Below are 26,729 nucleotides of genomic sequence, written 5' to 3' on the forward strand. Positions count from 1 at the left end.
GATAGAGTTTGTATTCCAGCCTGAACTTGAAACAGCTTATGCGGTGCCAAGCAAAGGGGTGTGTCGTCTTTTCAAACCAAATTAATAACATAATCTGGAAATAGTAATAAGCAGTATAATAAAACTCAAAATGTTGCTTTGGAAAACTTTCTAATTGCATAACTACGATTTATCAACTAAAAAAAATAAATGTGGGTAGAGAGATTACAAGATTTGATCAATTTAAGAAATAGTTTAATATTCATAGCAAGGTTCGCAGACCAATAAATGTCATAATGGAAAGCAATTTATACCTTGTGATTGACTATATTCACCTGTAATTTTTTTATTTCTTAGATGTTATTCAATTTTCATGATTGTTACAAATTGATAAGCTCATAAGATATAAACTAATTCATATAAAAACAACGTATATACATCATATTCATAAAAACAACATTATAGCTTCTCAAATAGCTTATTACTTTTGCAAATAATGGTAAAAAATGACATCATTAAAGGACATTGGTTTACCTCCTACCAAAGCAGAATATGTGTGGACCTTAACCTAAGGTTAACAAATATGTCTGCCAAACCATCAAAACACGCATCTATGTCTCCAGTGGGTTATAAAACATCTACGTGCGAAAGGTCCAAAAGATTCTTCTAGCAAACAACACTTCAAACCCACTTTCCACTTTGAAGTTTGATTGAATCATATCCTGCTAGGTTGCACCTCCTCTTCCAAAAGGCAGATGAGTTGACTGAAACTCTCCTTCACTGCCTCCATGTTGTTTGTTGTGCTGCCGGTAAGAATCCATCTCCTCCCACGTGCCAGGGGTTGCAATTCGAAGTACTTCTGTATCTGAAAAACAAAATATTTAATTACGGATGTTTTCTAAATATGACACTAAATTTTCATCTTGTAAAACAATACTCCATAATCTGTATAATTTCTTATGAATTATTATATGACTAATAAATCCTAATAATCTGCGTAATTAATTTGCATTTTCAGAAAATATTTGAAGAGCTTAAATGCAAAGGCCGCTAAGTGTGTCTGGCATGTTTTATTGTAAACTCGTTTTTATCAGGCTCTTATGTTTAGGTTCAGTAAATACATTTTTATTGCAAATGAAAGAGTTTATGGTCAGTAATTAAAATGCCTTATTTTCACAAATGTCACATTAGTCATTTCATTAGTATACCACCCCCCCCCCCCCCGCCCCCCCCGCCCCCCCCAAAAAAGAATGCACTGGAGAGCTCAGCAACAATTAAAAAGACCTGAACATTCAAGGAAGACAACAGCAGTGGATAAATGCAGGATCCTTTCCAAGAAAAAAACATCCAGTCAAGTGATGAACACTCAAGGAGGGAGGCATGTCATTGGCAAAGTATGCAATGAAGAAAAGACTTAAACCATTCATAAAGCGCAAAAATAGGAAAGCCAGATTACAATTTCCTATAAGGACAATCTAAAAAAGCCAAACCAGTTCTGGGCCATTTCCCAACCTGTACCAAAATGACAGGAAGAAAAAGTATGACGAAGACTCTTGATCCAAAAGCATACAACATGATCTGTAAAACATGTTGGAGGCAATATGATGGCATGAACATGGCACTGCATCACTGGTGTTTATTGATGATCTGATTGAAGACCCCGAATGAATTCTGAAGTGTGGATTAAATGTCTGCCTAGATTCAGAAAAATGCAGTACAGTTCACTGGATTCCATTTCACAGTCCAGATGTACAATTACCCCAAACCAACCAAATCAGGAGGTTTTAAAGGTAAAAAAGTATGACATTCTGCAAAAGTCAAACTTCTGATATTTACACGATTGAACATGCATTTTACTTGCTAAAGACAAAACTAAAGGTAGAAAGACCTCAAGAAGACCTCAGGCAGTGATTGTATTCAAAGGATTCTCAACAAAATGTTAAAAAAATGAACATTTTATTCATGATTACATTAATTTGTCCAAAAACATTTGGCACCTTGAAATCAGGTTATACACAGACTGAAGAGTACGCATTCCTAAACCTTTCACGTGAGAGCCAAAACAGAGCCAAAACTATAAAAATTGTCCTATACGGCAAACAAATATATTTTATAATATATTTTAAATATACACAAATGGACAAAAATATATTTGCTAAAATATATTTTGGAATATGTTTACAAAAATATTTTTTGACCCATATATTTTTTGGCCATTTTTGTATATTTTGATATATATTTTAAAATAAATACATTTTAAAGCATTAAAAAATATATTTGACCCTCCAATATATTTCAATCCAAGGAAATATATATAATATTCATGTTGCATTGACTTTGTTAACAGTTTTAAAAGGTTACAATTAAATATAGTTTCAACTTCAAAAATATACTTTTATCAAATTAACTTGTATTTAGCATATATGAAAAACTATATATATATTTTTTTTTTTATTAGAAATGTATTTGCTTGCCTTTAAAAAACATTTTGAAATATATGTTCAAAAATGTATTCAACTGAGCATTACTTTCTACAAAATGTATTTAGATTATATTTAAAATATATTTTTGGTTAGACAAATTAATTTTTTTTGCCATATGTGGTGTTGGTGTCCAAAAATTTATGGACCAGACTGTACATGCAAAAATCTCCACTTATAATAAAGTCTCCGGTCAAGCACTGTCCTTTTTGAATAAAGGTGAATGTTGCAAAAATTCAGCCAATATCCTCATATTTTCAGTAAACCTCCTTTAATCGGGTAAAAAAAACTCTTGCAGCTTGATGTACTGTACACGCGCCATCAGTTCCTGTGCATTAGAGGACTTTGCTGAAAAATCGTTGTGGTGTTTGGTGGATTCTGACAACAAAGCAGTATTTCTGAATGGCCTGAGGCAGTGATTTCGTCAATTTGAAGATAATTTATTTTATAAATGTATAATACGTGAAGAGAGCATTCGGTTAATATCATTTTCTGGTAACACTTAGCAGCTTCTGATCTCTTCATTTATATATGTGATTAATTGTAAATCATTGGTTTATTAATAAAATATAGACAACAAATTTGATGAATTAAATTTCATGTATTAATATGAAGTTAAAAGGTTCATATCTGCTTATTAGGTCAAAATGTTCCTCGCTGAACAGCAGACTTATGTTAAAGTCTGGGCTCTGTAATGTGAGGTCAATGTACGGCAGGGAATAATGCACATTTCGATAATACAGTATGTACTTGGCTTTCTCAAACCTGTTAGTAATGGCCGATTACAGAAGATCATATGTCAAAGCTTTGTCAGCACTTCATTATTATGCCAGCAGATCAGAACCATCTATAAACTGAATATCGTGCACTTTAGCTCTACAGACACAATACATCTATGTTTGTAATCAGAGTATCAGGGATATTTGTATTTTGCATGTAAATTTTGAGTCATCTGTGATGATAAGAACCTCTCATTTTGAAAAACATGGTTTGCATGTGACCAAAATGACAATTATAGTTACATCAGACAATACTGTACTGTAGTTAAACATACTTTGATCCACAGATAATTGAGTCACTCAGGCAACAAATGGAAAAACATTGCATTGAGTTATTTTTTCCTGATAGATAGCATGCGATGAGACATGAATCCATGGTATCCAGACAGACAATTTGTACACAGTCAGAGATATTCATCTATCATCCACAAATTACCTTTCTCAAAACAAAAGAAATAAAGAATCATATCTCTAACCAAATGAGATAATCTGCAAGGTGTTCAGTGATAACGGCACAGACAAAGAGATACGGTACAGTCTATAAACCTGATAACATCCAGACCAAAGGATCTGTTGCTACAAAACAGATGAAACTATGTATATCATTTCTGACTGACACTCGCTGCTAAACATTCAATAAAATAATTTACAAAAATATGTTTCAACATCTACTTGTAATTTTGGCCAAAGCGCATTAAGAAAACAAAAAGAATCAGATTCGTTTTTTTTTTGCAGTGGAGTGCAGGCATCTTACGGTGCCATGCTGGGATTTATTAGTGTCTGCTGTTTCTTTACCGCCAAAGGATCGTGCCTCGTTTCCTCCTGCCGTGTCTTTAGGGGGCATTGAGCTGTGGCTCGATCATAGTGTAACAGGAGTTTAATGACAGATTAGGTCACTTCAGCGGGCGTTAGCCCTGGGGCCTGACCGACCCAAACAGTGTTAACAAATCCGTCTTGTAAAAGGAGCTGCGCCAGGCTTGCAATGAGACATTCTGCCTTCTGGCTTGCCAGTCTGTCTGTCTGTCTGAGACAGGCCCCCTCTTCTGGAGAATACACTACTTGCAAGAAAAACCTCTCTGGTGTTTCATCTAGGTCACAAACAACAGTGCAAAGAGGTGCAATGTTGACTTTTGTTGACAATGGATGCACAATCTTGTCTTTCTATCTAATGAATAAATACTATAAAATGACTGGTGGTGTGGCAGAGGAGGTTGTAAGGCTTTCTTGGTGTAGTTTTCTCTATATAGCAAATATTAGTACACTGTCAATAAACAATTGTCAAAATATATACCCCAGCTGTCACTGGGGCAGTACCCTTTCAAACAGTACAGCTTTGAACCTTTAGGTACATATTAGTATCTCAAAAGAACATATAAGTGTATATCTGTCGGTGAGAGCGGGGTAAGTTTTCACACTTTTCACACTGTCTAACATTTACTGAGCACCATAAATCACAATGGTATAAATCTCATACCAACTGAAAGAAGGAAGTCTTGGCCACATATGTTGTATTCATTACATTTTCATATCCTAGACTGTTGATGTTCGCTTGTGACAATTTGCCCCATTGGCGGGTACGTTGTCACACTCGATTATCTAAAAAGAACAACACAACTTAATTATTGATTATTATTTTAATTTTTAAATTCAAACAAGAACTGGAAATATTAATTTTAGGGCTTTTCACACTGCGCCTAACCCTGGGTTATCGTCGTTCTAAACCCTGCTTTTACCCTAGGTTAAGGATCGTTTCATTCTTGTAATCTAGAAGCGGGGTTATCCCTGAAATTAACCCAGGTTAAACCCTGCTAGCCCTGCTTTTGTGGGGTTAACCCGGCATTGCGGTGCCAAACGCGTGTACAACGAAGCAGGGTTAGAATGTTATGATGCCAAAAGGTGTTCAGGGTTCTTGATAATTACATGTGTATGATCAGGGTTTCAGACACCTGACCTATGGGTTTAGGAATGCACAGTGTTAAATGTCAGATTATGAATACCCAGGGTTATCTCTTATGAATACCCAGTTATCTCTTGAGTACGAACAGTGTGAAACATGAAACAGATAACCCTGTAAACCCAGGGTTAACTATTTCCAGTGTAAAAAGCATGTGACGAATTGCCCCAAAGTCATTTAGACAACTTTAGACAACTGACATGTGTGCTATTGTTGGCGAAATCTCAGGGTTAGCTCAACACAGCACATCAGCTAAAGTATCAAAAGACATGTTATTGTCTCCTCTATTTTGTGCAAAATAATAAACATTCATACATAACGAAGTTATATTGCATAAAATATAAAGTGTAAATTTTTTACTTTTTAAGCCAAAAAATAAGAAAATTGTGCCAACATCAGATCAGAGCAATCTTGACCACATGTAAACACAATGTTGACTATAGAAGTCGTCACAAAGTAGCTATTTAATTTTTGAGCCTCTAATGTTGTTATGAACAGTGTGACAACTTACCCCTCTCTCCTACTAATGGTCCATAATAGGACTTTTTTTTAAAAGTGTACTGCACCAGTGACAGCTGAGGTACATATGAAGAGTTTGGTTCCAAAACGCAATAAATCCATTTTGACAAATTTTGGTAAAAACGTGTTTTCTATACCAAGAAAGTGATAAGATGAAAACCACTATTTTCTGTTACAAACTTTCACATAGCATCTTTAGGTTATAAAACATAAAAAATTCAAATCCATAACTTGATTTTCAAAGATTTATTATAAAAACAGACACAAAATGCAATAAATCCATGACAAGTTTTTATTCAAAATGCTATAAATCTATTGAATCAATCGCCTATATAAATGTGCATTTATCTTTGCCATGTTATATTCATTTAGTTGACTAGTTGTACACACTAATTAAAAATATAAACATTAATGTCATTAATCAAAACACTTACTAGTGTCATATTAAGAACACTGTCATTGCTGCGGTTATACTTGACGTCGTCACTTAACATTTTAAAATAAAAAAATAAAATTTTTTGGTCCTGCTCGATTTTCGTTGACTTTGAGTAAAATTATGGAATGTTTTTCATAAGATCCCCTGGGGTCAATGTGTTATCATGACAGAAACTTGATGCTGTCGGCCCGGGCAAACAAGCACCCGTCTCCCGAGTGCCTCTTGCGTAAATTATTAGATGTTGATGGCTTATGTGTCTTTCCCGTCACAGAAAACCATCACAGGTTTATCAATGCTATTAAAGTATTATTTTGTTTTTGTTTGTTTGTTGATCACGAAGTACAAAGTAGATGAGGAAAACTAGGATTCCGTGTACTCAACGCGCCGCCATTGTTTGTTTACATTGCGTGGAATGGTGCGCTGTAATCTGTGGAGTGGATTTATGGCATTCTGTAGAAAAGGGGGAGTGGTGTTTATTGCATTTTGGGAAAAAGGGAGAAAAGATGACAGAATAACACGGCGGATATTGGATTTTGCGTAAAATTAAGAATTTACTTTTTATTACTGACCTCATATACTGATTCTGGCAGTAACTCATTTTTTTCAGTAACTCACGTTTTGGAACCAAACTCTTCATATTTATTTTGACCACATTTTCTAACAGTGTTTAAAAAACAAAAAAGTCATGTTTGCACCCTGCTGGACTCCAGTGCAACAAAATGAATTATGAGGGTCTTGTAATTACTCCAAAATGACTGCACCGAACTGAACTGACAGCACATTGCTGAGCAAAAATCAATTCCCTGTGACAACTTGGCCATGGTAAGGCTTGTAGGAAGGTGGCAGTTGGTTGTTCGGATGTTCACTGGGTCATCCATTACAGTTTTCAATTGACTGGGACCACAATCTTGAAACAATAGCACTGCAACATTGCACTCCTGTTGTTAAGTATGAATTTAAAAATGGCTGTGATTAATTTTATTGAAATAAGATGCTATTTTAAGTAAATTAATGAAATATATCTGATTTGTGATTTTTTTCTGTCATTTACATTTTTGTTTGCATAAAATCATTCCATATATCTTAGAGGTGCATAATGGTACTGACAAGTACATATTAGTACCTCAGAGGTATTTACTAGTACCAAACATATTTGTAAAGTACCTAAACGGTACATATTAGGATCTTTTTAAAGGGTACTGTGCCCAGTGACCATTTTTGGCAATTTTGTCTGATATTTAAGGAGATGTTTGTTTATGATATTTAAGATGACCATCAACACCAAAAGCTACTGCTGCAGAACTTAATACAAAATGCCTAATGATATTATAAAACTGTGATAAAATCAACTATAGCCATCCCAGTGGCTTTCGTTCCCATTCACACAAAGATACATTACAGATACACTGATAAAGATACATTGACAGAGATACATTGTTCATACAGCAAAGAGGATTTAAGACAGATGGTCAGAAAGTGTTTTATGAGAGAACGACAACCATAACCATTATCAATGGCTTGTTGTCTCTACAGCCAGATAATTTTACAAACAGTAATTTGTCATGTGTCTGAGGGTGTAGGTGATTAAACAAAATAAATGTTTGTTAGCATAAGTAAAATCATTAGCTAATATAAACTGACAATGAAAAACATAATTTTCAATCTCAGTATTATTAATCTTTTTAATTGTTAGATAATGCCAATACAATTGTTCACGGTAGTCACTGTGCATTAAAATGTTAACAATTGCAAATTATTATTGCAAACGTATTGTAAATGGTGAAATTAACATACACTAAGATTAATAAATGCAGAATGAGTATTGTTTGATTTTAGTTCTTGTTAGAGAATAGAATAGAATAGAATAGAATAGAATAGAATAGAATAGAATAGAATAGAATAGAATAGAATAGAATAGAATAGAATAACCAATTTAAAGGTTCAAGGGTCGGTGGTTGTTTTGCAGGTGTGGAGAAACACAACAGTGTTTAACACAACAGTGAAATGAGTAATGTTTATTTAATTTTAGTTGAAAGGCATACACATTTATCAGATAAGCTTGAACTTCCTGTCCCATCTGTAGGATGATATGACACAATCCGTGGTCATGTAAAAGCAGAGCTTTGATTGGCTGTCTGAAGGGGGCCAGACATGGCATGAGCTGAATGGGGTGGCTGGGTTGTACAAATGAGCCTATGGCCAGAAGCCGAACTAATTTGGCTACTAATTCCCCATGTTGCTACCTAGACAGGGGGAGCCCCATATGCTCTGGAATGCATATGTGTACTACATTCCTACCGTTATATACATATAACTGTCATTTGCAAATATGAATGTCTTTCCATATCAATTTTTGAGGTTGGGGCTTTACCAAGGCAATTCAGGTTACAAGTCGTTCTCTTGGGCGCAATGGATAAATTCCATGTGGGTTTGCAGACCGCGAAACTCTCTGGTTACTTGCCCAAGCAAACAGCCACTAGACCATTTCATAGCACCAGCGTTAAATGAACATAAATGGGTTCATATGTTAAGCTGTGTGATTAGAATTAAATGATTGGGGACACAAAACTGCAAGAGCAAAATGAAAATCTGTTCACACGTTTTCATGTAAAAATAATTGATATGTCAACAAAAAAAATCTGCTTGATTCTTATGTTCAGTTCAAATATTTAGTTTGTGTTTGAAAAACGTTTATATACACTGTGTATCAGTTTCTCAAATTCACTGAAGCGCCATTATAAGTATAACTGAATAACTGTCCCCGAACAGAAGTGTTTGTATTACATCTGTGCGGTTAGACAGCACTCCCTGATTGTTACACTAGACAGAAAGTCCCTACTGAAGAACATTACTAGGGATCACCTTGGGCGGATAAGGGCGTGCTCAGATATCAGAAAAAGCCAATTACTCTGGATGACAAGTTTTCCCCTGAAGATATCAGTCAGCTGTGGAGAACACACTTGAAAGAAATGTCTAGATATCGCCAGATGCACTTACCATGAAATTGAGCCGGTCTCGCTTGTTTTTTTCAATGTCTAAAGAGCCTGCAGTTATGTACTTGGCAAGTCTTTCAAAAAGGCCCCACAAAATATCACTTACAGACAATATCTAATGCTTTGGATGCATTTAAAAAGAAACAAATACCTGAAACTCAGAGGTGGCCCTCCTATTCTTAGGTATATTGTGAGGACATTTTATTCAAGGTTAACATGCAAGAACGACAACACTTTATAATACAGCAGATTGTATACAAACTGGCCCACTTTTTACACATGGCTTGTGGGTGTCTTAAGTAACTAATACACTGAGTCTTAAAAAGCTTTTACATCCTGCTTACAAATAAGAAACAGTTACACGCACATAAGCGTACTTTCAAAGGAGTCTTGTTAATGCTCTGTGCTAAAAGTCATGTGGAATGTGGTTGAAATCTACCTTTCTGTTTACTTTGAACTTTACAATGAGCCAAATACAAGCAACGGTCTGCACATCAGATCAGGTCCAGTTTACATCTGATAATAAGATCTGGCTTAAATGATCAGGTCCCACTGAAAAAATCGGGTTTATACCTGTTGGGAATGGAACGTACACCTCAAATCTGTCTGCTGCAACCACTATGGGTGTCTTATTTTGTGGTGACAAACTCATAGCATATCACTTAATCTTTAAAATCAAGTTTTTCTGTACTTTTTAGTATGTAAAAAAGTTATGTCAAATGAGTATCTGAATACGCAACACACTCACTCCCCAAGGCGTTATAATCTGAAGCATGTTCAAACGGCTTCAGCGTCAGTATGAAGACGCGAAGGGTGCCCCTATGCGTCACTATATCGAAGAAATGGGAACTCTATTCCCTCAGTGTCAGATCTAGACGAAAGAGCATCCAGGAAGGTGAAGCCATCACGTTATGCGACGTCAACGTATGCGATGATCAGCAGGATCATGCCGCTTCTGGACGGTAACTACTCAATTTATTTCCTGTTTTTAAACCATTGTCGCTTGGGGTTGGGGTTAGAATTTGGGTTTGGATGTCAGTTTAAGTATTGGTTTATACTTTTTGTGTTCTGATTTTTAAACCATTGTCGCTTGTGGTTGGGTTTGGGTTAGGATGTAATTTTATGTAACAGAAAGTCATTCTAACCCCAACCCCAAGCGACAATGGTAAAAAGTTTGGAACAAAAATTGAGTAGTTAACGTCCAGAAGCGGCATGATCCTGCCGATCGTTGCATATGACGTTGCATAACATGACGGCATCACCTTCCGGGATGCCCTTTCGTCTATAAACGAAGCTTAGGGATTAGCATGAAAGCAACGGAGTTCACATTTCGCTGATATAGTGATGCATAGGAGCACCCCTTCGTGTCTTTATACTGACGCTGAAGGCGTTTCAACATGCTTGAGATTTTGACGCCTAGGGAGTGAGAATGGGTTGGAATACAGTATGCAGTGCAGTAGGTAGGTAAACAAAAGAAAGTTGTGTACTACCAAGTTAATTACATTCATGGTAGAATGCAGGGGACACACGGCAAAGACTGTCTGGAAATCAAGTTCTTTCATAAACATGCATATCCAAGAACGCACTTTAATAATGTTCATTTTTTTATATATATGAGAAGAAGGCCCTCCATCAAATACAGAACATACTGAAAGTATGTAAATTTAGACAGAGCTTTAAAACATTTGGTGGGATGCCTATAGGTAGGTCCCAAAATCCCAGTAAGAGTAGAGCAGGAAGGCCTTGCCAAGATCAATAAACCCAGAAGCTGCATTGGAACACTGCCAGGGTCTCGCTGGGCAACAAATGAAGACTTTAAGCAGCACTGTGCTGTCCTGGATGGAGATTTACTGTCTTGTGATGCTCAGACGGGAGAGCAGATTCCCAAAAAGCACAGCCTTGTCAAAAAGTTCAAAGGAGACCGATTCTCCCCTCACTCTTTTCTAAAAGCCAACTGACCAGTGCCAGATCAGAGGCGTCCTCCTGAGCATCATAAATCCACACGGCACAGGGACACTTACCGTGGTCCTTTCCAAACCTTCAGAACAATGCTATTGCACTTAAAACCCAGGGACTGTGATAATGTACTTTCCATATAGGCAGGAACTACAAATGCATATTAAAGATGTCTCTGATATATTCCCACTTGGACAGAGAAAAGCTTGACCGCTCTTTCTTAATTTGTACAACCTAATGTTTTTATTTATCTTTTCTGCTTTATTGTCAGTGGGATCGAATGGCCACCAAAGCCACTGCTTGAGGTTTTAGTGAACTAACAGATTCACCTTGCTTCAAACATATAGGAGAGGCCACTGTGGGAAACTTGCATTGATGCAACCAGGAAAGTGTAGGTGCCCTATGTAAAACAAAGACTTTAATCACTACATTGTGAAACTAATGTAAAGCAAACTGTTCTTTTAAAATGATTGACATCTGCTTGAATGCAATGTGCTACCACCACAACTAAACTGTTATAAAAGTGAAATAATCCTGGGGAGACATGTTCTGTGTATATAAACGGAAACTCTAGACTCGATTAGTAAGTAATTGGCAGGGTCAATGACTGGGCCTCAACCCCTGTGCTGCCGACAACCCCAGCACCAACACCCAGATAGGAAACAAAGGGCATGACTCTGTCTGGACTTACTACAGATTTACAGTAATTCAATTCATTAAGGACTGGGGAAAGCTCCCCAAGAGCTAACATCTGGATTGAGTGGTTTGAATAGGCGAGCTGGCAGCCTCCCTAAACCATCACATCCAGAATCAATGTGCATGCAGCATCCACAAACCAGCCCTCTCCCTCAGAGGTTGGAGGAGGTCTGGTGGCACAGCAGACCACACAGCGGGGCTCGGGGGTCCTGTCAGGGGAGTAAAACACCTCCCACCCAGAGTCTCCTATTCCCTTTTTTGGGCCACCAGTTTTACTTTCCCAGCTCTGACAGGTGAACCACAAGAGAGGTGAACAGCAGAGTGCCTCTCAACACACACAGTATGCAGAGAATAAAAGAGACCCTCTCAAAAGCGGCCCCCACCCTTTTCCTGTACTTAGTGATTTGGGACCCCAATCTGAAATCCGTGCTTACTTGCATTTTTTTTTTTTTGGGGGGGGGGGGGGTGATTTTGTTTTGCATGTCCTCACCTCACTGTAGACAACAACTTAGGCATGACAAAGCAAAAAAAAAGAGGGGTGAAGGAAACACAGAGTGACTGGGGGTGGGCGATAAATGAAGTCCATGGGTATAGAGCATGGAATAAGTTTGGGGGCAAAGCTATATGTATTCTATGTTATAGGTTTTTTATCTTTTGACGTTTCAAAAAGTAAAAAATAAACAAAAGTTTTTCCCCTGTGTGGACTATGTTTAAATTATTATTTGTGTATAATACCTCAAAAATTTACATTTGTCACCCTGTCTGTGAAATACAGGCTAAAGGCTAATAATCTAAATTTGAGATTATGAGTATCAAAGTTTTATATAGTCACTGATTTCACATTGATTTTAATCTTTGACATGATCGTACTCAGTCAATATTAAAACTACTAAACTTATATTTTACAGAATGTTCTTTACATAATGATTTTATGGGTTTCAACAGATTGGTTCACATTTATAAATATCTGCTACCCAGGTCTGAATTAGCCCTCAAGCCATCAATGCGTCCCTAAAAGAGGTGATTTAATTTAGTTATACCTCACAAGCAGCCAGTGAAGTTATCACCAATATCCTCCTTAGCCTTCTTCTGTAACACAGTCTATTTCAGGCATTTAGCAGTATACAAAACAGCCACAGTAATGCCTATTGAAACCTTAAACTATTCAACCTCACAAAAAAATGCATTTGCATTTAAACACTCCCATGCCCAACAGAAACAAATGCTTCTCTTAAGAATATAATTTGTCACTTTGGTTGCTCTTCAAACAGAAAATAACCTAAAGAAAATCTGGGAGAGAGACCAGATTCCCAGCTTTGATCCCCATGACTCAGCAGTGAACTGGGGGTCAGGTCAGATGTGAATGGGCTTTCGGAAGTCTTGCCGTACCCTGAAGCAGCCAGTCTTCTGACCTCGCCTGCTGGCTGGACAATGGAGAGACATTGACCACAATGTGAGCACGGCTTTTAAATACAGGCGTGGCGCTGAATAGAAACTGTTGACTGAATGGAGTCTCTTCCCGCCACGATGAGGACCAAGGGGGTCAAGGTTCATTCGTGTCCGACAGAGACGTGTGGGAACAGCAAGGCGAGATGCCCACACAGCTTGCCGAGTGCCCTCTTATGATAAGTCTTAACCCAGAGGTGGCCTGACCAGTAACCAAATATGACAAAAGGTTGACAAAAGGATGACTGGCAGAACCCCCTCCCAAAAAGAAGAATAACAAAGCTATATATCAGATCTTAAGATCTGTAGGAAGCAATGCTATACCTCCAGAAGGATGCCACACACACCTTACGATATAGCTTTAAGTCATTAAAGCATGGAAATGTTTTGCAGAAGACAAGACATAAGAAAATGTTAAGAAAAGAAGCAGAGACAACTCTCAACCTTGGGGAAAAATGAGGAGCTCAGATGCAAAAGCCTCCAAAAGCCACCTCTGTCAAAAATTAGATAATGATATTATCCGAATGCTCTTGGAAAATAATATACGTTCATTAAATACTTTTGCTTGAAATCTGCTTAATCCCGGCCTCAGGCCATTCAGAAAGACCGGTTGGTTGGCAGATTCTATTTAGAGTAAAATAAAAATGCTCATTTAAAAGAAAACATGTCAGACGCACTTAGAGGGTTTCGCATCTGAGCTCTTCAAATATTTTAAGTATTTTCGGCAATCAATAAAGTCCCAAACCAGATTTAAACCACTTGCATGAGAGCACTAGCTCAAGATGTTGGACCTGTGTTTGAAACACTAAACCTATTTCCAACTATAACCTGTGTCAAATCTAAAAATGGTAAATAAATAGTACTTTTTTCCATGGTAAACAAATGAAAACTAAAATAGTAACTAAATAGTAGAATAGAGAAGCTATCTCGATTAAACATAAAGCTATCATAAAGCTACAATGATTTAGCATGAAGCTAGCATGATACCAAGAGCCAACCCCCATGGGTGCATCTCAATCAGTTTGCTTGATTCGGTTCGGTTTGCATGGCAGTCAACACATGCTGGATACCATTTGAGCCAAACAAGTTTATGTTTGAGTTTTGTCCTATCAGACCACAGGACTTGGTTCCAGTAATTTATGCTCTTGGACAGGTTGTCATCATCAAACTGTTTGTGGGCTTTCTTGTGAGCCAGCTTCAGAAGAGGCTTCTTTTTGGGACGACGGCCACACAAACGGACTTGTTGCAGTGTGCCACATATGGTCTTTGCTTTGCCACGTATGGCATTACTTTCTAAATGTTAACGAAAACTATTGCGAAATGACGACGTTTCCATTAACCGATAATATGCGACTGAAACATTTTTTTTCCTTTCGCAATAAGTCATTCCAGATTGACTGATGTTAGAAGGTTAACTATAGACCATTTCAAAAGATGTAAACAACACTGGTCCAGAAACACTTCCTGTTTCAGTTTTTTAACACTAGATAAACGTTGGGATAAAATACAACCAACAGAACATATAGAACTGAATCAAAAAGTCAAAGAAACACCTTAAAGATAATGATATATGTAAAATAAAATAAAAAACAGTCACAAACTGAAACAGGAAGTGTTTCTGGACCAGTGTTGTTTACATCTTTGGAATGGTCTACATCCACCACAATAGGCATTATTTTTAACCGATGTTATCAGTTTTATAATGTTATCCAAACATTAGTTATATAAAGTCTGTTATATACTTGAGAGCAGACACGTATTGAGGTGTTTCTGGTAGGTTTTAGTACATACTGCGTAGGGCTGTAACGATTAATCGTGTGTCCCATTAAATTCGATTCTGAATCGCAAGGCTGTAATTCTGTGTTTCATGCACAGCTTGTGCATGTACTATGGCATTTGTCCAGTAGGAAGTCCTTATCAATCTAAAATCATTATGTGTCGGAGTCGTTTATAACATGCATTTAAAAAAGAAACACACGTTAAACAAAATCATTCAAAATATTCTTTGTTATCATGAAAATACCTGAAACAATCTGAAGAACAGCGATATAAATATTCCTGTGGACATTTCCTTGAATAACGTTTGTAATGCTACTTTTTCTGTGGCACAAAGAGAGTTTCTGCATGAGAGCGCCCCCTGACTTTGGGGTGTGCCTGGATTTCACCGTAATTCATTAAAATTCAGTCATTGAGAAAACGCGCATTTGCACGATTAATCGTTACAGTCCTAATAGACCAATTTCGTGTTTGCAAACAGAGATGACGTTTTTTGTGGGCGGAGCCAAACTGGTTGCAGAAAGTGAATGCTCCGCAGTAGGGTTGTGAAGTGTCTTAGCATTAAACCGTGATTTTTATGGATCCGGTGTTCTGTCGAAGTCTGATTCCTTTATGTTTCCCTTTAGTGCAATGTTTCTTATAGCGTTTTAATCACATTACGTTTATTTTTTTAGATAGATAAAAAGTTTAAATGGCTTGGCTATTGATATGCATGTATGTAATGTATATGTATTGTTCTTTTTTGCTAAATCAAATATTTTTACAGTCTGAATCGCTAAAGTACATGTAAAAGCAATACTATCATGTATTATATATAATAGCGTTTATTAAATATTTCATAATTTTCCTGTTTTTTATTATTTCTTCCTTAATAAATTATAATTGTAACGTGATAAAAACGCTATAAGAAACACATGGAGGGAACAGACTTCGACAGAACACCGGACATCTTCTCTACTTATTTTCTATTCTAATTATTAAAAGATTTCCAGATGATTTCCTTGCTCCATTCTGTCCGTTTAAGGGCTTATTGTAATCATAAACACCTACGTTTATCTTCAAATGATGTCTTCGACGATGGTATTCTATAAAAATGAAAGCCATCTTTTTTGGCATTCTTATTCTGACACTTAACAGCACAACCGGACATTTTCCAGTGAGTTATCTTTCTCTTTTCACTCGTGTCTAATTCATTTTTACTGTTTTTCTGCAACCGCATTGCGCGTGCAGCTTGCAGTGACGTAACTGTGACGTCTACTCTAAATTGGTCTATACGGCGTCACATTCAAATAATGATTATATGTCTTACATCAGGTGACCTTGAAATGCGAATAAACTGTTTCCATTGCCGTTTTGCAAAATATACCTCTTCTGAATTGCCTGAAAAACCACCTCATGCGACAGAAACATACATGCAATCTATGGGAGATTTGCGAAACTGACGTGTTTCTATTGGCCATATTTTCCATTCCCAATGTCAATTTGCGCAATTTGAAGGGTAATGTAAATGCAGCTTATGGCCATTATACTGAAACTTGGTAAAGCAGGATGTTACTGATCTTCTTATAGCCTAGGCCATAGTTCTTTGCCATGATGTGCCATGTTTAACATCCAATTGTCAGTATGAGAGAATTGTGCTCAAAGCAACAAATTTTCAAAGCTCTACTAAATTATATTTATGGAAATTTGTACGGTCTTGTTAAGCAGACAAAACATAACATGATGAAAAGGACATGTGACTTTGCATGGTTAAACGATATACATCTATTAACACTTAGGGTGTACTCACTTTTGTTGCCAGCTATTTTAATAATAATGGCTGTATGTTAAGTTATTTTTAAAGGACAGTAAATCTATAGTGCTATACAGGAAGCACATTGACTACTCAAATATATCCACATTTCATTTCTTTAGTATTGTCCCTTGAGAAGATATACTAAAATAATTGTTGAAATGTGAGGGATGTACTATAAATACTATACTATAAATACTAAGAGATACTATAAATATTAGTGATGATGTTGAACAACATATTTTAATATATGGTGGTTTTTCAGGCAATTCAGAAGAGGTATATGTTCTGGACCTGTGTGGGTTTCTTTTTTGTTTTGGTGGGCATGGGGGAGGATATTTTGGGGGGTGGTGGTGGGCACACAGCGGTGGGTGGCCGTGGGCTTCCATGGTGGGAATAAAAAAAAATATGATGGAACTTCTTACCATCATTCAACAAAATATTTTCTTAGTCATTTATCCAAATACTTACAAAATATTTGTTTTCCTACTATGGGGGTCTATGATTGCTTGCTGCTGTGTGTTTGCCATCATTTCTCGGGGTATCTTCTTTTGGGTTTCGTCGGAGGGGGGGGGGGTGCAGGTTTGGAGCAGCGTGGGGATGGGTGGATGGTGGCAGGGTTTTTCATTTTGAAGTGAATTATCTTTAACTCAAGTCACTTTTACTCCTGTTTTATTCTTTTTAACATTTTAAACTGTTTTTATTAAAATCACACTTATTTTCTTTAATTGTTATTTTAAATTCTCATGTATCTTTATTTTTATTGTGATTTTATCGTGTATCTCTTATTTTTACATTTTCTTTTTTATATATTGTTTTCTCATTTCTGTGTAAAGCACTTTGAATGACCTCTGTGTATGAAATGTGCTATACAAATAAACTTGCCTTGCCTTGCCTTGCCTAATAGTCACATCAACAGAAAAAAGTAATCAAGTATCCCAATGTATAGTGAGCAAGTGTCCTTACCATTGCCCATACCCGTGTACACAAGCTAGGGAACTTATTAAGACACGCGACATGTTTCTGCAATGTTCTAATGCAGGGTTAGGTTGCTAGGGTAGTCTCTTAAGTTGCTAAGGAGTGGCTTAGCAGTTGCCAATGTGATACTCCAAAGGCTGTTTGCCAATGAAAAATGGCATTACGATTTGAAGATATTGAAGAACTACCATCAGATACAAAAACTGTTTAAGTTGCGGTTGCTAGGGTGTAAAAAAATTGGTTGTGAGGGTGTAAGTAGGAAGTGTTGAAAGTAATTTGTGATTGGTTGTTTGCTGACCCGAGTTAAACAAGCCAAACCTCCTTTCTCAGTGATTACTTCTATCTAAAAATTATCCTTTGAATGACAGTCTATATCACTTGCTTCTGTGGTGCTCTAAATGCTTGCCAGGCCGTGGTTTAAGAGCTTCATGATGATCCTAAGACACTGAAGGAGCCCACCCCGTCTCTATGACACTGAGTTGCAAAGATATCCATCTAGGCTTAAATTGGCAGTCTATGGGACTGGTTGCTAGGGTGTGGCATGATAGCTCCATGAAGATCCAGAGAGACTGATTGGATGCCCGAGGAAAATAAGCCCACACTCTTGTTTCTATGACACTGTGATGCAGAACAGGACCCAAGTGCAAGGTACGGTGAACTCAAACAGGGTTTATTTAACAACAGAAAATTCCCACGTGGAGTCGAAAGACAAGACATAAACAAGTTACAATGACGAGATGATTAACTAGACAACACACCAGACTAGATTTACAATACTTGACTTAACTTGGCTATGACAACTCTCAAACACAATTAACATGGCAGACTAGGGCTCTAACAATTAATCGTGCAAATGCGCATTTTCTCAATTAATGAATTTTAATGAATTAAGGTGAAATCCTGGCACATCCCAAAGCCAGGGGGCGCTCTCGTGCAGAAACTTAATTTGTGCCACAGAAGTAGTAGCATTACAAATGCTATTCCAAGAAATGTCTACAGGTCAGGAATATTTATATCGCTGTTCTTCAAATTGTTTCCGGTTTTTTCATGATAATAGAGAATATTTGGAATGATTTTGTTTAACGACTGTTGCTTTTTTTAATGCACGTTATAAACGACTCCAACTCGTAATGATTTAAGAATGATAAAGACTTACCACTGACCAAATGCTGTAGTACACGCACAAGCACAGAATCGCAGCCTTGTGATTCAGAATCGATTTCAGACAGGCATTTTTAATGGGACACATGATTAATCGTTACAGCCCTATGGCATACAAACCAAAACAATCCAGCACAGGACAGAACACACTGGGGCCTTAAATAGGGAAGACAAAACAAGATAACGAGGAAACTTCAGGTGATGGGAGTTAACCAATTATGAATAATTAACGAAGAGACAAGGGGGTGGGGACATAATCGAGACATAGCAACACACAGCCCCAACAACGGCCATGTGCTACCACACAAAACATGGATACCGCAACGATCCTACCACATGACCATGAACAACTATGAATAACTATGACAGACTGGCAGGATCAAGAAAGATATCTCTCTTGATCGATTTTGGGCAGCATTTGCGCCCCAAGGGTACGACTTACACCTCATTTCGAGGTATGTTCTTACAGAGCCTGACAACCTCTTTAAATGTGATAACCCGTTCTTTATACACAGTTCGGAGCTATGACCTGCCAAAGTTTGTTGCAATGTCAAGTGAATGGGAATTTTTATTGCCAGTTTTAGGAATTCTAAGTCCGATCCCTTAGAAAAGATATAGAAACCAACTTTAAACCAGTCTGAATATTTGTGCAAAGTTTAGTGGCTGTGGTTAAAAAGCTCTAGGAGGAGGTGAAAGTTGATATTTTTACTCCTGGAATAATAATATAAGAAACAAAAGTATGTTGGCTTTGTCAGGCCAACAAAATGACAGATACCAGTTTGATTCTTGATCAAAACAGCTATAATAAAGTTACGTGCCTTACCGGTATTTACCTTATTTTTCTTTAAATCATTTCTTATCAATTATCAACAATGGTGTCTTGTGTTTTTCACAATTGTTTTGTTGGTTCCTACTGTATGTACAGTCTTGTTCAAAATCATAGCAGTACAATGTGACTAACCAGAATAATCAAGGTTTTTAGTATATTTTTTATTGCTACGTGGCAAACAAGTTACCAGTAGGTTCAGTAGATTCTCAGAAAACAACCAAGACCCAGCATTCATGATATGCACGCTCTTAAGGCTGCAATTGGGCAATTAGTTGAAAGGGGTGTGTTCAAAAAAATAGCAGTGTCTACCTTTGACTGTACAAACTCAAAACTATTTTGTACAAACATTTTTTTTTCTGGGATTTAGCAATCATGTGAATCACTAAACTAATATTTAGTTGTATGACCACAGTTTTTTAAAACTGCTTGACATCTGTGTGGCATGGAGTCAACCAACTTGTGGCACCTCTCAGCTGTTATTCCACTCCATGATTCTTTAACAACATTCCACAATTCATTCACATTTCTTGGTTTTGCTTCAGAAACAGCATTTTTGATATCACCCCACAAGTTCTCAATTGGATTAAGGTCTGGAGATTGGGCTAGCCACTCCATAACATTAGTTTTGTTGGTTTGGAACCAAGACTTTGCCCGTTTACTAGTGTGTTTTGGGTCATTGTCTTGTTGTAACAACCATTTCAAGGGCATGTCCTCTTCAGCATAGGGCAACATGACCTCTTCAAGTATTTTAACATATGCAAACTGATCCATGATCCCTGGTATGCGATAAATAGGCCCAACACCATAGTAGGAGAAACATGCCCATATCATGATGCTTGCACCTCCATGCTTCACTGTGTACTGTGGCTTGAATTCAGAGTTTGGGGGTCGTCTCACAAACTGCCTGTGGCCCTTGGACCCAAGAAGAACAATTTTACTCTCATCAGTCCACAAAATGTTCCTCCATTTCTCTTTAGGCCAGTTGATATGTTCTTTGGCAAATTGTAACCTCTTCTGCACATGCCTTTTTTTAACAGAGGGACTTTGCGGGGGATTCTTGAAAATAGATTAGCTTCACACAGACGTCTTCTAACTATCACAGTACTTACAGGTAACTCCAGACTGTCTTTGATCATCCTGGAGGTGATCATTGGCTGAGCCTTTGCCATTCTGGTTATTCTTCTATCCATTTTGATGGTTGTCTTCCGTTTTCTTCCACGTCTCTCTGGTTTTGCTCTCCATTTTAAGGCATTGGAGATCATTTTAGCTGAACAGCCTATCATTTTTTGCACCTCTTTATAGGTTTTCCCCTCTCCAATCAACTTTTTAATCAAAGTACGCTGTTCTTCTGAACAATGTCTTGAACGACCCATTTTCCTCAGCTTTCAAACGCATGTTCAACAAGTGTTGGCTTCATCCTTAAATAGGGGCCACCTGATTTGGTGCATATCATGAATGCTGGGTCTCATATGTTTTCTGAGAATCTACTGAACCTACTGGTAACTTGTTTGCCACGTAGCAATACAAAATATACTAAAAACCTTGATTATTCTGGTTAGTCACATTGTACTGCTATTATTTTGAACAAGACTGTATGTCTACAATTATGTCCACTGGATGATGGTGTAGAACTAACCTGTCTTGGTTTTCCACGGCTAATCCCCAGGGCTCGCAATACTGTCTTCTCGTGCGGCTGACTCAATGGTCTTCTGTATGTCCCACTTCTAAACAGTAATGCAACAGCTAGACAAAGGGCAAACCTATCAGTCTACACTGAAAATGCATTTGCTCTCATGGTCTATTGTCAGTCTTTATTGTATTCCAGGCTAGCGAATGATGTAGGCACTTGACTCTTAGCATGAATTGAGGTTGTGCATGGTCATATTATGTGTATGTCATCATATAGTACAGTATAATATGTATCTACAGTAGAGCTGTTTTGGTATTTAGAGGAAGCATCTGCTATGTGTAAGTCTAGGGGGTATGTACACTTGCCAGAACCTGCCTGTTGACAACCTTTGTTCTTATGAGCACAACATTTATGTACCTTTAAATGAATGTGTCAAGACACCTCTTAAAACCACTACTTCCCCTCAAACAAGTAATGCTTAAGATGCAAACCAACACACATGAGCTGTCGCATTTAATAAACAAACAGCAGGGACCTGGATGTGATCTTACCAGCACTCTGGACTTTGTGTCTTTAATCTCATCACCTTGTTTGACTGCTGAAAATAATATAGACAAACAGGCCAATCCATCAACCAATCTATGGGTGAAGCATCGTGCCTTTGTTGAGTTAGACATGAGGTTTAATAGTGTGGGCAATCTCACAAAAACAGCTTCATGCATACGACAGCTGAATCAATAATATGCCAAAACAAGCAAATTTTGTCGAAATGGCCCAAACATCCCCATAAAAAAAACATCAAACGAACAGCGGTTCTGTGGAAGCTAAAAGTACACACTGACAGCAAAAATGTGGTCATGTTGGTAATAGAGCTCACTCATTTAAAAGTCTAACACCTTATTAAAACATACAAACATTTGAGGCCACTAAAACAGGAGGTAGGCTGAATTCTGTTTGTGCATAAAATGTGTTTTGTAAAGACGCAAACCTGATAAAGGGGTATAAAACATTTTGTGAAACATTGTGACTAATAGGCTTTTCACATTGAATGCGTTATAGTGATGCGTATGATGACCACTGGTATAAAAATAACAGATCCCTATGAAGCTTTTCACATTGCCTGCAATCATTTGCGCTGTGAGAAAGCAATGTTTTTTGGGTTTTTTTTAGTACTGTGTTGACTTTTTTTCTTTGAGCATAAGTGCTTATGTGTCTGGTAGAAGATAGTGCTAGCAATGCCAAGGTTATGGGTTTGAGTCCCAGAGAACACGGATTAATGTATAAAATTAGCCTGGGTTCCAACAGATCTTAGCTTCGCCCACAACATTTTGAGGATGGGAAGATCGGTCTGGGGTTTCTCCATTGAGGAGCTACTATGCAAGACTCAAAGCTGGTCGACCAATCAAATTGTCAGGGCGAGCTTTATAGGATGATGGACAGATGATCAGCAGTAACGTAATCAACCACGTCACCAAAGAGCGTGTGTGTTGAATCTATTAACAACGAAATGGCTGCTGCTGTAGAATTCAGATGTGTGGATTCTGACATTGAGTCTGTTCTAAAACAGAGCATTGATTTTAAAAGAGGAACAGAGAAACGTGATCAAGGCATTTGTTGATCGGAAAGATGTTTTTGCCGTCCTTCTAGGGGATTCGGCAAAAGTTGGTCGCACTTATGGAGGACCAAGTTAAAGAAGCAACTGAAATGGGTATCATGGCGATGCAACTCGGCGTGCACGACGAGATGGATATAATTAGCGGTCGTTGCCAGCTTCTTTTCGGAAGGCTAGTATAAAATGAAAATAATTAATAACATTTTTGTCTGCCAAATGAAGGAATGAATGAAACAAGTCTAAAGATACTGAATAAATGTTAAAACTTCATCAATGATGTGTCTGCATTCCTTCATTATCGTGTGTTTAATTCTGGCACAGCAAAAATCTAAATGAGGTGGAGATTATGAATATAGGGCTTGGGCATTGTGACGTCATTACTTGGCGTGGCGGCCATGTTGATTGCCTCCTTTACTGCTACTCGGACTACTGCACTCTGTTTATAGACATACTTCCTCTCAGTCATGTGTCTTAATTTGATTAATTTAGCATTTTTATTTCAACAATGGTCGTTGCTGTATTACTAATAAAGTAACACTTTACAGGAAATGAGGTTAATGTAGGAAACCAAACATTAACCTCAACCCCTCAGTAATGTGTATACATGACATATAAATGACATTTAAATATACAAAAGTGAAGTATAACATCTGAATATTAATTTATATAGCTTAAGTCAACATTGAACATTGAAAATAAGGGAAATGTCCTTACTTGCCCAAAATATGGGAAAATTTCAACATTTATCTTTCTGTTGCTTTCCCCTCTGCTGGCAGCAAAAATTCGTACTACAAAACTGCTGCATTAACTAAGCGAGTTGTGAAGCTAGGTCGTACGTGAATTTGCTTACAGATTGGCATGCAACTCTCACAGCAACCACGCTGTTATCTTAAAAAGGCTCTTTATTCACTCTTTTTTCATATGGATCCAAACCGTTAATAGTTTCGACTTTGTCCACATACTGGTCCCTGCTTCCACATTTAACGTATCCCAGTAAATTCCACATCCTTTTCAGGATTTTAACATCTTTTTTCTTTGTTTTCATTCTCCCAACTCTTCTGCTTCTGCTCGTTCGACTTGATGTATGTTTACATTCGCGAGGCCATCAACATGGCTGCCATGTCCCAGAATGCAACGCGGTGCCCAAGCCCTATAAAGACTTTGGATGAGCAACTGTTAAAGGGCACCTATTTCATTGCTAAAAAACAATGTTATTTTGTGTATTTAGTATAATACAATGTGAGTGCGTGGTGTATGGTTCAAAAAACACATTATTTTCCACATAATGTACATTTTTGTTGCTGCAGATTTCACTTTCATCTTGAAACGCACTGATTTTGTACAAAACTCTTTGATTTGAAAAGCTCTGTGTCCCTGATTGGCCAGCTGATCTGTACGTTGTGATTGGCCTGAATACCTCCGATGTCAGCAGGAAATGTGACGCTCCTTACCATGTTTGAAAGATTCGCTCACAATGCAATGCTAACAGGAGTTAACTTACAGGCTATGATTCCGAACCAGGAGAATTATGATAATGTGGGTCTTTACTACATCACCAATCATGGGAAGTAAACTGTTGCCTACAATCCGTGTTTTTTTGTTGTAGTCCAAGAAAAGAGATTTACGTTGAAGACAATAACTCGCGTCAACGTTTACTTTGGGGTATGGTTTGTACCTTTTGCACATCTTTCACATGTACACACACACACCAAAGAAAATGTAAAATTGTGAATCGGACCATAGAAGCCCTTTAAAGTCAGCCCTTTAAACTTTTATTTATATGGCTCGATCAGACTACACTGTAAACAGCGAAAGTTGGATTAACTTAAAAAAAAATTATAGTAACACCTAAAATATTTAATAAAAAAGCAAAAATATATATTATTTAAGTGTTACTATAAGTTTTTTTAAAGTAGATCCAAGTTTTACTTTTTACAGTGTACAACATCTAAATATCTACTGCATAAAAATCTCATATCTGAAGTTATACGTGACATTGCATCTCCTTTCTTTTGTTTTAAGCAGTTGATGTTTAATTGGACTACTTTGTAGCTATTTGACCCAAATCAGTTAAATGCCTTCTCTTCAATGTGACAAGGCTATAGTGAAAAAATAGCATGAGAACACCGATTAGCAATGTTGAGCTATTTTGGCAGCGGTAGCAAATATATTTCAATGTGGGGTACTTGGTAACAATATGATAGACATGAGTGACTGGATTACGTAATGCACTTATTACCGTATTTCCATTGGCTAAGTCCCGACCGATTTAAAAGTGTCTTGTTATTGAACGATGACCTCATTCGAAAATGGCTGCCAAAATACCTTTTTGGAAAATATCTTAATTACAGAGAGAGACCAACTTGGCTGCGTGCTCATCTTAGAGGACGTCTCGATGCAGTCCAGCGGATGAAACGCTCCGCACAACGGCACACTGACATCTGCTGAATTACTTTGAATAATTTCTTCACATAACTTCACATTTGGCAGCCAGCTCCAGCCGTTTGAAGCCACAACAATGCTGACAAAATTCTGTCGATTCAGCCCTCAACATCACCACGTTAAAGTAAGAACTCACCAAGTTCTTGCTTGTGTCAAACAACATTGGTGCTTTGCACGATCTCGCTGTTTAGAAAGAATCAAAGCTGGCCAACCTCTTTTCCCAGGACACGAAAAAAATCATGGCACTTTCCTTCCATGAAAACACTCTGTACAAACAAAACAATCTGGAGAGGATAACAACTGCAGCCCACCATGCTGTGGACCATCCCTGAGACACTTCCAGATCCAGGTAGTCCTTTGAGGACTGATTTGTTTAATGTCTTGTTTTCTTTTTTCATACCCCTGTCTTTCTAGTAAAAACACACATAATGAACAACCCATACAATGATACTCGTTCACCAAACATATTTACTCTTGGTGCTAATAGCAGAACGAGACTGTCTAAAAAAGCTGAGAAGAATTTTAAATGTTTAGTTTCTGTTTGTTTGCAAAGGTCTACATCAGTCAGCGTGCAGAGGAACGGCTGTTAGTCAGCTTCACACACATGGCTCTGGTTCCCAGTGATCTCTATAAATTCTGGGAATAGTCTATCAGAAACCACCTTAAAGCTCTTCGGTCAAGAAGCAGAAAAGGAAAGAAATTAACTGAGAGGCAAACAACTTAAAATTGTAGAAAAACATTTTGCTCAGAAACACAAAACTTTTTCTGCAAATTTTGATAAAACAGTGATGTCAGAGAGGGAAATGCCAGACACTTCAACCGGTTAAACTACAGTTAAACTTTTTCCTTGTTTAACCTTTTTTGTTTCTTGAAGTATCTTCTGTCAATGCAGTCAGGTATAAAAAAAATATTTACAGTAAATGCAATTTTCTAAAAATTACCTTTTAAACTTTAACTGTAGCTGTTTACATAATTTTTTGACATAGAAATAAATAAAGTATTAAAGTATGATTTTAGCAGCAACAGGGGTACATGTACAAGTGTTTACACAAAATCAGAAATATTGTACTGTAAATTGTCTTATTTAGCTAAATCCTATCTATCTAAACTAATCAATCTGTAGTTAAATGAATGGAGACAAAATTAAGAATTACAATACATTAGTTATTTATGGGCCTCTACCTGCCTCATGTCCAATCCGTCCCTCCCACTCATAGCGAGTGAGGACCATTAGCGTCACATCTGACACGGACACATGCAACGTGTGAGAC

General features: G+C 37.4%; 1 protein-coding gene across 1 annotated transcript in view; it reads right to left on the reverse strand.

The window, feature by feature from the left end:
* Positions 1-337: 337 nt before the first annotated feature.
* arl15a (ADP-ribosylation factor-like 15a) overlaps positions 338-26,729 on the reverse strand; it is a 130,656-nt gene continuing 104,264 nt past the window's right edge. The window contains exon 5 of the mRNA XM_065267151.2: positions 338-844. Within this exon, the coding sequence (XP_065123223.2) occupies positions 695-844 (150 nt within the window). The 3' untranslated portion in view covers positions 338-694. The remainder of the gene's footprint in view (positions 845-26,729) is intronic.

The sequence above is a fragment of the Paramisgurnus dabryanus genome, chromosome 5 (assembly GCF_030506205.2).
Source record: "Paramisgurnus dabryanus chromosome 5, PD_genome_1.1, whole genome shotgun sequence".
NCBI lineage: Eukaryota > Metazoa > Chordata > Actinopteri > Cypriniformes > Cobitidae > Paramisgurnus > Paramisgurnus dabryanus.